General features: G+C 40.4%; 1 protein-coding gene across 7 annotated transcripts in view; it reads right to left on the bottom strand.

The window, feature by feature from the left end:
* Nucleotides 1-13,909, bottom strand: part of SPATS2L (spermatogenesis associated serine rich 2 like) — a 136,874-nt gene that overhangs the window by 33,726 nt on the left and 89,239 nt on the right. For all 7 annotated transcript variants that reach the window (XM_043505548.1, XM_038421036.2, XM_038421040.2 and 4 more), the window contains 3 exons: nucleotides 13,112-13,352; nucleotides 4,573-4,773; nucleotides 3,763-3,898 (listed from right to left, as the gene is read on the bottom strand). In XM_043505548.1, coding sequence (XP_043361483.1) covers nucleotides 3,763-3,898; nucleotides 4,573-4,773; nucleotides 13,112-13,352 — 578 coding nt within the window. The remainder of the gene's footprint in view (nucleotides 1-3,762; nucleotides 3,899-4,572; nucleotides 4,774-13,111; nucleotides 13,353-13,909) is intronic.

Here is a 13,909-nt window from a genome sequence, read left to right as displayed (position 1 = left end):
CCTTCAGCAAAGTAAGCAGTCAGGGGATAAGAGGGACTGTCCTCTCATAGATCACTAACTGGTTAAAAGATAGGAAACAAAGGGTAGGAATAAATGGTCAGTTTTCACAGTGGAGAGAGGTAAATAGCAACGTCCCCAAGGATCTGTACTGGGGCCAGTGCTGTTAACATATTCACAAATGATCTGGAAAAAGGGGGTAAACAGTGGGGTGGCAAAGTTTGCAGATGATACAAAAGTACTCAAGATAGTTAAGTCCAAAGCAGACTGTGAAGAGTTACAAAGGGATCTCACAAAACTGAGTGTCTGGGCAAGAAAATGGCAGATGAAATTCAGTGTTGATAAATGCAAAGTAATGCACACTGGAAAACATAATCCCAACTATTCATACAAAATGGTGGGGTCTAAACTAATTGTTACCATTCAAGAAAGAGATCTTGGAGTCATTGTGGATAGTTCTCTGAAAATATCTGCTTAATGTGCAGAAGCAGTCGAAAAAGCGAACAGAATGCTGGGAATAATTAAGAAACGATAATAGGACCGAAAATATCATAATGCCACTATATAAATACACAGTGCACCCACAAGTTGAATAGTGTGTGCAGTTCTAGTTGTCCCATCTCAAAAAATATATATTACGATTGGGAAAAGTACAGAGAGGGGCAACAAAAACGATTAGGGGCATGGACCAGCTTCCCGATGAGGGGAGATTAAAAAGACTGGGACTGTTCAGCTTTGAAAAGAGAGATATGCTAGAGGTCTATAAAAGCATGAGTGGTGTACAGGAAGTGTTATTTACTCATTCACATAACACAAGAATCCATATGTCAGCCAATGAAATTAATAGGCAGAAGGTTTAAAACAAACATGAGGAAGTACTACTTCACACAAAAACACAGTCAGCCTATGGAATTCGTTGCCAGAGGATGTTGTGAAGGCCAAAAGTTTAACTAGGTTAAAAAAAGAATTAGATAAGTTCATAGCTATTAGCCAAGATGGTCAGGGATACACCACCATGTTCTCTGGGTGTCCCTAAATCTCTGACTTCCAGAAGCTGGAACTGGATGACAGGATGATAATTGCCCTGTTCTGTTCATTCCCCCTGAAGCATCAGGCACCGGTCAGTGCCAGAAGACAGGATACTGTGATGGATGTACCCATTGGTCTGATTCAGTATGGCCATTCTTACATTTTTATGTAATCCATTACCACAGGAAATCGCTGAGGCCAAGAACATAACAAGACTTAAAAAAGGGATTGACTATCAAGAACATCCAATATTACCGCAATTAATTATGACAAATATTTTGCAATGGGTATGAAACCTCACATTTTAAGGCTAAAATCAATCTCTGCCATTAGAGAACAGGATGATACCTAGGTGGGGCACAGATTATCCCCCATCTACCTAATGTGGCATCTTTATACCTTTCTCTGAGGCATCTGGTGGTAGCCACTATCACAGACAGTACACTGGCCTAGACAGTCCGTGAGCGCGATCTAGTGTGATACTCCCTGTGTTCTTTCACTGATCCAAAGTGTATTACAATTTCAGAAGAAAGGTGACCTTCTCTATCTGTGCTATTTAGATGGATTGGATGATTATTGCCATATAAACATTTAAATTTATGCTTGGGATCATCTTCCCCCTGTATACAAATACAGTTTTAGACAAACAGAATAATTAGAAGAGAAAAAAGACTAGAACTGCAAAATTCAACTTTTTTACTTTCGAAAAGTTGTGAATTTACCAGTAAGTAGTTTCTAACTTTAAGCTTATTTTCCATACAGCAAAGCCATTGAGCAACCATCAGATGGTATCTACTTTCAGTCACTACTGACCTGGGCTGCAACATAGATATGAAAAGCCCAATAGCCTATTAGCAGTTTCATGAGACATCAAGTCCCTAGGCTTTCCTTGTGTTTACTCCCCTGCTTTTTCCTAGCAGACCTGCAGCAGTTGCGGGTATGCCCCTCTAAAGAATACATAGTTCAGGACTGGGTCCTGGATTTAGAGGGTGTCTATCCTATTAAATGTTTTCATTTCCATTCCCATCTGGGAGGTGAGGTGGACCTTATTTTCAAATGATCTAAAATACATTTAGATTTACAATGGAAGGTGATCTGCCACTGTACATTGCTTGGTGCAGATTAATTTGTTTTGTCAAATCACAGAGTCTTGTCAGTGCTATAGTCTGAAAACAACAGAAAGGCAATAGTTGGCACAGTAACTTATGTACAGTACCCACCTATTGTATACAGTATCACTGAAGACTCTGGGACTAATTCTGTTCACACTTATGCCAGTGTAAAAGAGATGTAACGCTACTGAAGTCAAAGTACAGTGCTGGAAGTGTGAGCAGTAGTAAGACCACTGATTACTATCCTAAAACAGGAGAGACTGCTGAATAAATTAATGGTATGAGGTTGTACTTTCAAGATTGAGTTTCCTATGCATTCTAGGATTTGATGTTATAATAAGACGTTTGTCTTTGTTCTTTCCCTAATGTATTATATTACAAGATATAGGACTCCAGCAGCAAGCACCAGGAACTAGAGTCTCTGCTCAAAATAAAGGCCAGCATTCACTTCTTGAGTTCCCACCACTTTTGCTGTCAGAATTTAAGCAGTTGCCCCTTGATCATGGAGAGTCTGCTTGCACAGGGAATAAAATGCCACAAGCTACACACAATCCTTCTCCTCCCAGGGGAGGGACATGGTGCAGGCTGGGACAGCTCAAGAAGTGGGTGAAGCTAACTACAGACCAGGCATGACCAGGGCACATGAGAGAGGCACTGTTTTAGCACTGCTTTTAAACTGTCTCACTCCATTAGTGTGGCTCCCCATAGAATAGAGATCACCTCACTTTTCCCCCTTGACACAGCAATGCCTCCAAGAGCATTGGGTATTGGTAGGGCACTAGATATTAACAGAAATCCATATCTGATATACTTGGAAAAGCCTTGGGGCCAAATGATCATTTCAGTTATTTGGATGCAACCCCATTAGCTGCACCCACATAGGTGAAAGCAGAATTTCACCTTTACTCTTGGTTATTTTTATTATTTATTATTTATTTTATCCTTGCTCATGAGTGATCCCTTAGTTAGACCTTTCACTCCCTGACTCAAGATACTATTTGAGCATATTGGACTGTGTGCCTGCTCCTGCTCCTCATGAAGGAAATACTACCAATGACTTCAATGGGAGCTGAAGCTGAGATACCATAACAGATCCCTCGCAGAATATCATCACATTTATATTGTTATATATCTGTAGGGCCAACTCCTTCAGATGTGTGCACAAGCCCTTCATTTGAGTCACTGGGCATCACACTTATCCCTCTGAGGACAGAATATGGCCAGTAAGTTTTGTTATACACTGTATGGATTATTTTGGGAGAACTTTAATGAATTCTGTGGGTGGGATTTTCAAAAGTGTTCAATATTGGCCTGACTCTGCTCCCACTGAGGTCAATAGGGCAGATTTAGGCCAAAGCAAAGGACCTTTCAACTCCCACCCAGTATGTCGGTTTATTTTATTATTAGGAAATATGATTGGGCCTGTGTGTCTCAATATATGCTTTTTTTTTAAGCATTTTACGGTCTTAGAGGTGTGACTTACTGACACTGTATCTTTTCTGATTAAAGACAAATGATATACACAAAGAGGATTTAAACAAAGTTTCCCTGAGATGCATGTGGCCTGCATGAGCCCCTTTCTGCCCAGGATTTGCAGAAGTCTTTCCCACACTGATTTACCTACCAGTTGTGTAATTCAGCAAAAGCAGCTTTGATTTTCTTCACTGAATTATCCACTTCCTCTTTGATCATCATGCGGTATCTAGTTAAAGAAACAGTGCAACGTTGCAAATCTTTCACGGATTTTTCAATATTTGGACCTAAAAAACAAACAAAACAAAACAAAAATTGTACAAAAGTGAACAACCACTGTCTAATCTGGTGGGGAAAAAAATCTCAAAGTGCTTCTTGTAATGAATGGTTAGAGTGAAATTCTGGCCCTACCTAAGATATTGAAAGTTTTGTCATTGACTTAATAAGTCCCCAATTTCACCCTTAACATTTCTATGGTGTTTCCACTTCTAAGAACATTAGACAAAATTCACCTCATTCCAGCCCCTGGATCAAAGCTAGGACAAACACTAGTTTTAAACACTGACAACACATTCTAAAATTCCCAAATGACTCTTTCTTCGTGAACAAGCACTTCAAATAGAATATGAATACTCCTGCCCACGTTAGTTACACTGAGCCTGATTCTGCCCTCACTCATACTGGAGTAGCTTCATTAACTTCAGCGAAATTACCCTTGATTTATAGGGGATCAGAATCAGACCCACTAAACCTATGAATCCCTCAGAATGATGAGGAGAGTGAAAAACCCCACACACTGGTCTTCTGTAAAGAGCAATATTCCCTGGTATCCCATTCCCAATACATTGTCTCTCCTCCTCATGTCAGCTCTCGATGCAGTCCTCCTGTGATGCACTGCGAATCTGATCACCTCCCTGAACAACAACTGATGAATTGAAATAGGAAAAGAAATCAGTTTTACCTTTTTTCTTGATTGAATCATCTGGCTTTGTTTCAAGATGGGCTGCAGGGATGGATGCTTTAACTGTGGACATTTTTGACTTCGGCCTGCCTACATTACTCTGCGGTTGAACTGATGACTGAAAAGTATCTTGCTGTTCTGTTCCACTTACAGATTTTAGGTTTAAATCTACAGATATTTTCTTGTGCTCCAGGTTTTTGTCTGAAAGAGAACATCAAATAGTGAGTAGGGAGTTACTCCGATTCATTGTTATTGGATCAGAATGTTTCTACATTGGTAAAATGAAATTTCTATTTCAGCAGTGTGCATTCTACAGAAAACCTGAAAGACTGACAGAACAGAATTACAATGGCTTCGTGATTAAAAACCAATTTGAGCAGATTTTTGTGTTTCACCAGTCTAAAAAAATGATAAAGAGATTTGACTTTTCTATGCTGAAATGGTACAAATATCTTATTCCATAAGCTAAGTACTTCATTCATTTTAATCTTTCATCAAATATCATAGACAGGGGTAAGACTGCATAAGACTGGAGTAGCACAGGGGAGAAACAGGCCCCAAAATATTTGAAGTATGAATATGTGGTGTGCAGAATGCTGTGATCATTTTATTTGTTTATAGAGGATTAGAAGATATATTGAAGAAGATAAAGAATTAAACATACACAAAAATAGCTAAGTTAGAAAAATCTGTAGGTGTCTGTGGAAACAAGAAATATCAGGCCGTCAGAGTCCTAATTATGCAGAATATAAATGCAAATTTTCACCTTCTCAGTTCAGATGTAGTAGTCTGTACACAGGAGTAGGAGCCAAGAACTCAACGTTTATATGACTACCTTCAACCTTCTGCAAGTCTTAATAGGTAGTTAAGGCAACCAGTCTAGCAGCTAAAGCTGCAGACAGGAAGTCAGCACTCTTGGATCCTATTCCCATATCTGTACCAATTTGTTTTGTGACATTGGGCATATTGTTTGTAAAGGGCTTTGATAGTCTTTGTTTAAGTACAAAATTACTATTATTGAACTTAATTAAATGTTTTGGACATTCATGGAGAAAAATGACAAATGAAAAAAGCCTTTCCTCTTAAACAAACCCACCTTGACCAGTAGTTATACTTTAAAAATAGTTTCTACCATTAACATATATCATCTGTTATTTACCTTGGCATCCTGTTTGAAATATCAAATATTCTACAGTAGAACACCAGAGTTACGAACACCAGAGTTACGAACTGACCAGTCAACCACACACATCAGTTGGACCCGGAAGTACGCAATCAGACAGCAGAAGAGACCAAAAAAAAGCAAATACAGTACAGTACCGTGTTAAACGTAAACTACTAAAAAAAATAAAGGGAAAGCAGCATTTTTCTTCTGCATAGCAAAGTTTCAAAACTATATTAAGTCAATGTTCAGTTGTAAACTTTTGAAACAACCACCATAATATTTTGTTCAGAGTTATGAACATTTCTGAGTTACGAACAATCTCCATTCCTGAGGTGTTCATATCTCTGAGGTTCTACTATACTCTGAAGCCCAGTAGTAAGAGATCGACATAGCCTAGCAAACAACATCTAAACATGTTGCAAGAAGATTTTCAAGTTCGATTGAGGAAATTCAGGAAAATTAAAGTAGTTTGGGGAAGTCTGCATCAAATCCCCACAGAACTCTGCCAGCTCAGCAGCACTTACCACAAAGATTAGGGATCTGTGTCTCTAACAAACATCTAAATGAAAAATCAATGACTTGTGTAATAAGAGCTAATAGAGTAAATTTTTGTGGCATTCTGTATTTCATGAGGGCTTGGAACATTAACACTCTAGTCTAAGATGTGAGCTCCGGTGTATTGATGATTAAGCATTTATCAGACCTGCTAGTAATGGAACCTGCTCACAGAAACTCATTCTGAGTCTCCAGCTGTGCCACAGACCATGGAGTGTGTTTTATCTTTTTATACCACCTTGACATTCAAAATCTTTAAAAAAAAATTGCCTTGACAGAATCGTTTGCTGAGGAAAAGCTCTCTTGAGATGTGAATAGGTAGTTTGGGGGAGTTAGCACAATCGCCCTACGTGAAAAACAGCTGAGAAAAGTGGGACTCAAAATGGCATGTGTATATCCAGCCTCACAAAATCATAGAAATGTAGGGCTGTCCTCTAGTCCAGCCCCCTGTGCCAAGCCAGCCCCAGGCAGGTTTCAGCTAAGTCCCAAAACCACAAAAATGGGGCAATATGGCGCTTTAAATTTTTCATCCTGATTTAAGTTTAGCATTAAATTATAGTGCCTAAGAGGTTACATTAGCTGATAATTGGCTATTTTTAGGACATTATTTTAAACAGGTTTCAGAGTAGCAGCCGTGTTAGTCTGTATTCGCAAAAAGAAAAGGAGTACTTGTGGCACCTTAGAGACTAACAAATTTATTAGAGCATAAGCTTTCGTGAGCTACAGCTCACTTCATCGGATGCATTTGGTGGAAAAAACAGAGGAGAGATTTATATACACACACACAGAGAACATGAAACAATGGGTTTATCATACACACTGTATGGAGAGTGATCACTTAAGATAAGCCATCACCAACAGCAGGGGGGGGAAAGGAGGAAAACCTTTCATGGTGACAAGCAGGTAGGCTAATTCCAGCAGTTAACAAGAATATCAGAGGAACAGTGGGGGGTGGGGTGGGAGGGAGAAATACCATGGGGAAATAGAGCCAGAAGAGTACCCAGAAGTCACCTACTACAGGACAGGCACAACAAAGAAAACAACAGAACGCCACTAGCCATCACCTTCAGCCCCCAACTAAAACCTCTCCAACGCATCATCAAGGATCTACAACCTATCCTGAAGGACGAGCCATCGCTCTCTCAGATCTTGGGAGACAGACCAGTCCTTGCTTACAGACAGCCCCCCAATCTGAAGCAAATACTCACCAGCAACCACACACCACACAACAGAACCACTAACCCAGGAACCTATCCTTGCAACAAAGCCCGTTGCCAACTCTGTCCACATATCTATTCAGGGGATACCATCATAGGGCCTAATCACATCAGCCACACTATCAGAGGCTCGTTCACCTGCGCATCTACCAATGTGATATATGCCATTATGTGCCAGCAATGCCCCTCTGCCATGTACATTGGCCAAACTGGACAGTCTCTACGTAAAAGAATGAATGGACACAAATCAGACGTCAAGAATTATAACATTCAAAAACCAGTTGGAGAACACTTCAATCTCTCTGGTCACTCGATCACAGACCTAAGAGTGGCTATACTTCAACAAAAAAGCTTCAAAAACAGACTCCAACGAGAGACTGCTGAATTGGAATTAATTTGCAAACTGGATACTATTAACTTAGGCTTGAATAGAGACTGGGAATGGATGAGTCATTACACAAAGTAAAACTATTTCCCCATGGTATTTCTCCCTCCCACCCCACCCCCACTGTTCCTCTGATATTCTTGTTAACTGCTGGAATTAGCCTACCTGCTTGTCACCATGAAAGGTTTTCCTCCTTTCCCCCGCCTGCTGTTGGTGATGGCTTATCTTAAGTGATCACTCTCCTTACAGTGTGTATGATAAACCCATTGTTTCATGTTCTCTGTGTGTGTGTATATAAATCTCTCCTCTGTTTTTTCCACCAAATGCATCCGATGAAGTGAGCTGTAGCTCACGAAAGCTTATGCTCTAATAAATTTGTTAGTCTCTAAGGTGCCACAAGTACTCCTATTATTTTAAACAGTGGCGGTTTCAGAGTAACTGTTAACACATTTGCCCTTGGAAACAATGCCATAGGGTCTTTAATTGAGTGTGATCTAGAACTGAGTTTAGCTCTCACAGGAAAGGTGGCAACTGCAGTAGCACTGTGCCCCTAGTACCATGCTGGGTTTTATCTGACTGTTTATTTCTAAGTACTGTCTTGATATGACCACACTTAAACTGTGAGTTTTTACAAGATCATAGGAAAAGGTGGTATGGCTGCAGAAAGATATCACTGAAAGCACCATGTTAGAGAAAGATCATTCATTAAATGGACACATTCAACAAGATGCAATTAGTGTTTATTGGGCTAAGCCTTTTCTAAAAAGAGAAATAATCGCTGCTTAATGTACAGTACCAGTTATAACTGTTCCCAGGTGTGTCTCAACTGCAATGGGATTCCCTATCCCCGGTCTGGTAAATGGTTGAATCGGAAGTATTTTAAATACACAAGGCCAAATTGTGGCTGGAGGTAAATGGAGAAAGGACCCAGATGGGCCACCTAGCATCCTGGTGCCTGAATACAGAGGGTGAAAACTATTGGGAAGTATTAGCCACCAAATACATTTGAGGGAGACACTGCTCTTTAATGGGGCAGCCCCCAAGGTCTCAGAGCAGCAGGAATGGAGCACTGATCAATAATGATTTGACAGGAGACACAGATCCTGGGCCTCACAAAAGTCACTATGTGCTACCAGAGTGACACAAAGTGATCTTAGAGCTGGTCATGAGGGAATCCTGTGTAAAGCTGACAACAGACCTTCCTGGGCCACCTGCTAGCAGATGTGTATCAGGGCTGGCAGGGGGCAGGAAGATGGCAGATTCAGGGTAGGGAGCACATTTGATGGAAGCCGTAAGGCAGGGGTTCTCAAACTGGGGGTCAGGACCCTTCGGGGGGTCACGAGGTTATTATATGGGGGGTCACGAGCTGTCAACTTCCACCCCAAACTTTGCTTTGCCTCTGGGATTTATAATGGTCTAAAATATATTTAAAAGTGTTTTAAACTTATTGGGGGGAGGGGCGGGTCACACTCAGAGGCTTACTACGTGAAAGGGATCACCAATACAAAAGTTTGAGAACCACTGCCATAAGGCATTCCTGGCGGACAGAAAGGTCCCCGGGACCATGTGGCACAACCAGCAGCAGGCCAGAGGCTACTCTAACTTGCTTGGAGAATGGTTGGACCCCTGACTGTGCCCATGACTGAAGGAAGCGTAACGGTAACTGACAACTATCTTTGCTTCCCCCACATCAGCTGCCTCAAGCAGGTACTTGGGACAGTTGAGAATTTCTGAGCCTCAGATATACGCTCCAGGAGTAATGCTGTGAAGCAGTCAATGGCGAGGACATATCCAGTCCCTCAATGATCAGCTACAGAAGAAGCTGATCTAGTCTCAGTCCCTCAATTCCTCCAGCAGGTCAATGAAGGCCAGGACCCAATTAGTCATTGCTGATTATATAAAGCATGCGAAATGGAAACATTAAAACAATACAGAGTAACGGGAGAGTACTGCGGGTTTATGTTCATAATGTTTAATGGCCAGCCGGATAAGAAACAAGTAAGCTGGACTTCACTCTAAACCATCTCTTAGCTTTATAATCTGCGGACTGTTATATCACAACTCTCAATTAAACAAAAGTTTCATAAAGAAACAACCAAAAAAAGGTACTTCAACTAAAGAGCAATGGACTGTGTCCAACAGCAATAGCATTACCACTAGGTGAGCAAATGTCAGGTAAAGACAGTGGTCAACAGGTTACCCTCCACCACAACAGGTAGGATAGTAGAATGTGGTGTGAGGGGAGACAACCTGCTTTGCTGCATTCTCCCTTCTGGTCCCAGAAACCCCTCTGTGTGTTGAGGATTTCATGGCTCCAGGAGCTAAATCCAGGAAGGGGAGGCAGGGGAGCTAATGCTACAGCCTCACCCACCTCATGCTGAGGGGAGCCTAAAGAGCTGTAAGGAGACAGATGAATCTGGAGCAGAAGCCAATGTCCTTATTAGATCATGAGCATCTGACAGTTGCGGAAGGGAATCCCCTTCCACTTCCACAAGCTCTGCCTAGACCCATGTCTCTGACAGGATGATTCAGAGGAAACTCCATGAATAGGAACAGGGAGTGTATCCTAGTCCCTATGTCAGAAAACCTACATAGGTGCACTGGCCTCTGGCCTAAAAGTGTGGTCCACAAAGTCACACCAGGCTTGTCATTGCCTAAGTTCATTCATTCAAATGATAATTTTTGGGCTTGAACAGCTGGAAATACATTTAAAATGCTCCCTCACCTGAAACTGACCCTGGACCCAGTGTCCAGGAAATCAAATAAATGTACTGCTCAGAGCAGAGCTCAGAACTGATAAAATTAATAAATGTCTGATGGAAAAGGAGTGCAAGAACACTGGAAAGCACAGAAGCAAGTGGAAAAAAAAAGGCAAGGACAAACAAAACAAAAGGAGATTATAGTACAAAGGGAACATTTGAAACCAAGATGCTTAGAAATGGTGGACTGAATTCTAAACTGTTTTCCAGCTCTTCAATGCATGCCATGTATCTTGATCAGAAGCCACAAGAGTATGGCAGCTGACCTCGAAGGGCTCCTACTCAACATTTTGATGTGTACCATTCCTTTAACTTCTACGTGTTTAGCAATATGTATATATGTTGCTTCTTTGACTGTAACAAGGCTGCTACTGCACTTTTCTGTAGAATCAACATAGGGCTTTTATTTCCCCATGCTCAAGTTGAAAGTGAAATAAAGGAGAAACTCTTTCCACCACCATTTCAGAATGTTGCCAGGAAGATATTTTCCTAAATTTGAATGTTGCAGTGACATAGTACAATTAAGCAAGTATCTGCTTCTGCTGCAGAAAATTTGCAATTATACTTTTGTTTATTAAATAATTAATACTATTTGGTATGGTTAATACTTTCATTTATATTAACATGCAAAATTACAGTAGACTTGTGAAATCAATGTCATTAATTGTAATTGCCAGACAGAAGGATCCTTACATCTTTTTACATGTTTTTATTTTACACGTATAAAATTTCTGTTTGCATCAATTGAAAGAGATGGAAAAAACACCTAACCCTCTGGCCACACACACAATGTCCCAAATAATATAGGTTTCAGAGTAGCAGCCATGTTAGTCTGCATTTGGAAAAAGAAGAGGAGTACTTGTGGCACCTTAGAGACTAACAAATTTATTTGAGCATAAGCATTCGTGAGCTACAGCTCACTTCATCGGATGCATCCGATGAAGTGAGCTGTAGCTCACGAAAGCTTATGCTCAAATAAATTTGTTAGTCTCTAAGGTGCCACAAGTACTCCTCTTCTTTTTCCAAATAATATAGGCACTCTCCTCAAAGCACACAGCTACCTTGCACTCACATCCACCATTTTTTTGAAAATTTCATGGAAACTTAAGTCCCATTTAGGCATGTGTATCTGTATTCATGAACCTCGCCACCTTTGAAAATTCCAGCCTTGATGACACCTCCAAAACAGTTACTGATGCAGCTTGACGTATTTGTAGCCATTACCAGATATTACAGAGAAAATAATATTACATGAATATTTATAGACTGCAGAATAAATGATAATTATACTCAGATATGGAAATTTGAAACTTCTTAGTCACAACACATTTCTAGCTATAAGAATTGAGAGCCTTTGCTGAAACATAAGAACATTACTGCACCTTACCCAGGCATCTCTTTTTCAAGCCAGAGTTCCTTGCTCAGCTATTCTGTTTTGCTGGAATTTGTATCTAGCTGGCCAGAGATTGGAAACCACCAAAGTGTTCTATAAGTAGCACAGAATCAGTTTCAGGACAGCTATACATTTGGCATAAATCTTTAAAGTTTGGTTTGAGTAGCATGTTTGTAATCATGAACAAAGTGACTTCAAGGAAAGCTCCTTTAATGCAATGCAACTTTTATATATTGCTTAAGATTTAGAAACAACAACAACAGTGGCATTGATCTAGGCCCTTCAGAAGTTTTGAAATGCTAGGAGTTGAAAAATGTAACAGCAAGAAGTACAATTAAAAATAAACATGAACTTTATGGAAGGATACTTGAAGGCAAAGGCATGTAGACTTTCATTGAGTATCCTCCCCAAAAGGGTAAAGTTCGTTTTCACCGATGTTACAAAAAAACCCAAACAAACCTCATTTCAAAAGAGCCCCAGGGAGGGAGACTGCAGCTTTCATCACTGCCTCCAGGAGTTCCAGAGACACCATGCAAATCCCGGTTGAACAGCATGTATTCAGAGAGGCTGCCAGATTGAATCTCCAAGCAGCAGGGCCAGGGGATGGTCCCAGGGAAGTCCCTGGGAGTTTTGCAGCTATTCACCTAGATAGGGACTACAGTATGTAAATAAAAGCTGTGACTAAGCAATAAGGGAAACATCTGACATTCCATGAATCCTTAAAGCCAGAGTCACTTTGGGCTGTTTTGTGGGGCCTTGTCACTGCTGTCTCTCTCTCATACATTCAACTGCCTGGTGATGGGGCATGTTCTAATTAGACTTTAGTCCTTTTTTCTCTTGAGATAAGGACATTTAGGTCTTGATCTTGCAAAGAGAATTGTTCCCATGTGGGGTCCTCCTGCTTGGTTCTCCTTGTAAACTATAGCCTATTTTGCCCAAACACAGCTGTCTGCTTGATTTTTAAAATTAAATTTTACATTACTTCAGTAAAGGTGCCAAGTTCTTTGTGCATGTTGGCTTGGCCCAGGCACAGCTATAAAGGTACCTTCGGCAGAGCACACTGACCTGTGATTTCTGGATGTGCTTGCACCACCTCCTTCAATCCACAGCTTTTGTTCTCATGAGAAATTACTTCTGATTTCTCATTGGCAGAGTCACTGGAAGAGTTATCCTTGTCACATCCATTCAGATGGCAACCACATATCTCTTGGGGCTCTAGGGAAACCTTTTCAGTTCTATCATTCTTCTCTTTCGTATCTTTATTGCCTTGATGCTGTTTAGATTTGCTTCTTTTTCTTTTATTATTCTAAATTGAGAAATATTTCAAGGACAGAAACATTACTCAGCATAGTCAGATTAACTCAAAATATGAGCAATAAATTGTTCATTCTCTTCAGTTCTGAAAAAAGCCACATAAGCTGTAATCACTGTAATGATATTTACAGACCATGGTGTACTGTGATATGCTTTATCTGTTCAACTGAATATATACATTGTTTGAAACAAAAATAAAATGAAATATGAGCAGAAGTTAGAGTCCTATACCACGTTTATTTTTTCACTGCCTGGAACATTTGCATTTTTAAACCATGATAGCATCATAGTACAAGAAGCTTCTTTTCAAGTACCTGCTTTGAACTGTGCTGCTTCCACAAAAGTTTGCAATCACACTGGCTGAGCAATTCATAACTGTCAAAAGCAAAAGTACTGACCTCATAATGTGACTAATTGTTTGTGGAGCGTGTTTAGTGAGTATGTACACAATGGCATTTTGTTGTTTGCTTTAAATAAACAAAACCCATAGGATTCATTCTGGCAGGTACCCACTAGAGAATCCATGGCCACAGTTAATCCATGATGGAA

This window comes from Dermochelys coriacea, chromosome 11 (genome assembly GCF_009764565.3).
Source record: "Dermochelys coriacea isolate rDerCor1 chromosome 11, rDerCor1.pri.v4, whole genome shotgun sequence".
NCBI lineage: Eukaryota > Metazoa > Chordata > Testudines > Dermochelyidae > Dermochelys > Dermochelys coriacea.
This window is presented reverse-complemented; position numbering and strand designations above follow the sequence as displayed.